This window comes from Terrapene carolina, unplaced genomic scaffold (genome assembly GCF_002925995.2).
Source record: "Terrapene carolina triunguis isolate 2854851 unplaced genomic scaffold, T_m_triunguis-2.0 Scaffold18168, whole genome shotgun sequence".
NCBI lineage: Eukaryota > Metazoa > Chordata > Testudines > Emydidae > Terrapene > Terrapene triunguis.
This window is the reverse complement of record NW_020682519.1, coordinates 1-1,288: the sequence shown is the minus strand read 5'-3', so window position 1 is coordinate 1,288 and position 1,288 is coordinate 1. Positions and strand designations below refer to the sequence as shown.

At 47.5% G+C, this 1,288-nt stretch overlaps 1 protein-coding gene across 1 annotated transcript; it reads right to left on the bottom strand.

Annotated features, from left to right (window-relative positions):
- Window positions 1–6: 6 nt before the first annotated feature.
- On the bottom strand, window positions 7–1,240 carry LOC112123072 (zinc finger protein 502-like). The gene has a single exon (XM_029913947.1). It carries the CDS (start codon window positions 1,161–1,163, stop codon window positions 378–380), a length of 786 nt encoding a protein of 261 aa, XP_029769807.1. The 5' UTR covers window positions 1,164–1,240; the 3' UTR covers window positions 7–377.
- Between the last annotated feature and the right edge of the window lie 48 nt (window positions 1,241–1,288).

The following is a 1,288-nucleotide window of genomic DNA, read 5'->3' as shown; positions in this document are numbered from 1 at the left end:
ATGTACAGTTCTAGTGGAGACAAGGCACAGATAGTTTTTATCTCACTGTAGCCAGATGAGGTCAACCCTCTCTCCCCCAACTCGGACTGATGGACATTTCTGCCAGGAGGGGGACACACTCCCATAACTCATAAGACAAAGGAGTTGATAGAAAGGATCACAGGATTCACCCCAAAGAAAGGTGAACTGCAAAAGGTAGAAGGTGGCAACTCACCCGAGGGGAGCTGAGAGACTACAGTAAAGGAAATGGTGCAATCAACCTTAAAGACCACTATGTGGGAATTAGCCAATGTATTAAAAAACCAACCAACCAAAATCCCACAACAAAAAAGAAACAAAAAAATCTTTGGGCAGCCCTACTGAATACAAGCATAGTGTTATTCTCCGGTGTGGATTCTCTGATGTGAGACAAGCTGTGAGCTATAACTGAAGCCTTTACCGCACTGAGGGCATCTGAAGGGTTTCTCTCCAGTGTGGATTCTTTGATGTATGATAAGCTCAGAGCTCCGAATGAAGCTTTTCCCACACTCACAGCAAGTATAGGGTCTGTCTCCTGTGTGGATTCTCTTATGTATGATGAGCTCTGAGCTCCGACTGAAGCTTTTCCCACACTCAGGGCAGCTATAGGGTGTCTCCCCTGTGTGGATTCTGTGATGTGCGGCAAGGTTTGATCGCCGATTGAAGCTTTTCCCACACTCAGGACATGTGTATGGTTTCTCTCCCGTATGGATTCTCTGATGTGTGATAAGGTTTGAGTGCCAACTGAAGCTTTTCCCACACTCAGGGCATGTGTAGGGGGTCTCCCCTGTGTGGCTTCTCTGATGTGTGATCATCTGTGAACTATCAGTGAAACTTTTCCCACAGATAGGGCATGAGTAGGGTCTCTCTCCTGTGTGGATTCTCCGATGTGAGACAAGATGTGAGCTGTAACGAAAGCCTTTCCCGCACTCAGGGCATCTATAGGGTCTCTCTCCAGTGTGTATTCTCTGGTGCTTACTAAGATCTGAGCTCCGAGTGAAACTTTTCCCGCACTCTGGGCACGCGTAAGGTCTCTCTCCCGTGTGGATTCTCTGATGTCTGATCAGCTCTGAGCTCCGACTGAAACTTTTCCCACACTCAAGGCACGTGTAGGGTTTCTCACCTGTGTGGCTTCTATGATGCATGATAAGGTTTGAGCTACGACTGAAGCTTTTCCCACACTCAGGACATGTGTACGGTCTCTCTCCTGTGTGGGTTCTCTGATGTGTGATAAGCTGTGAACTATGACTGAAGCTTTTCCCACACTCAG

Coding starts and splice junctions, on each gene's coding strand:
- LOC112123072 (XM_029913947.1), bottom strand. CDS start 1,163: ATGCATCATAGAAGCCACACAGGTGAGAAACCCTACACGTGCCTTGAG.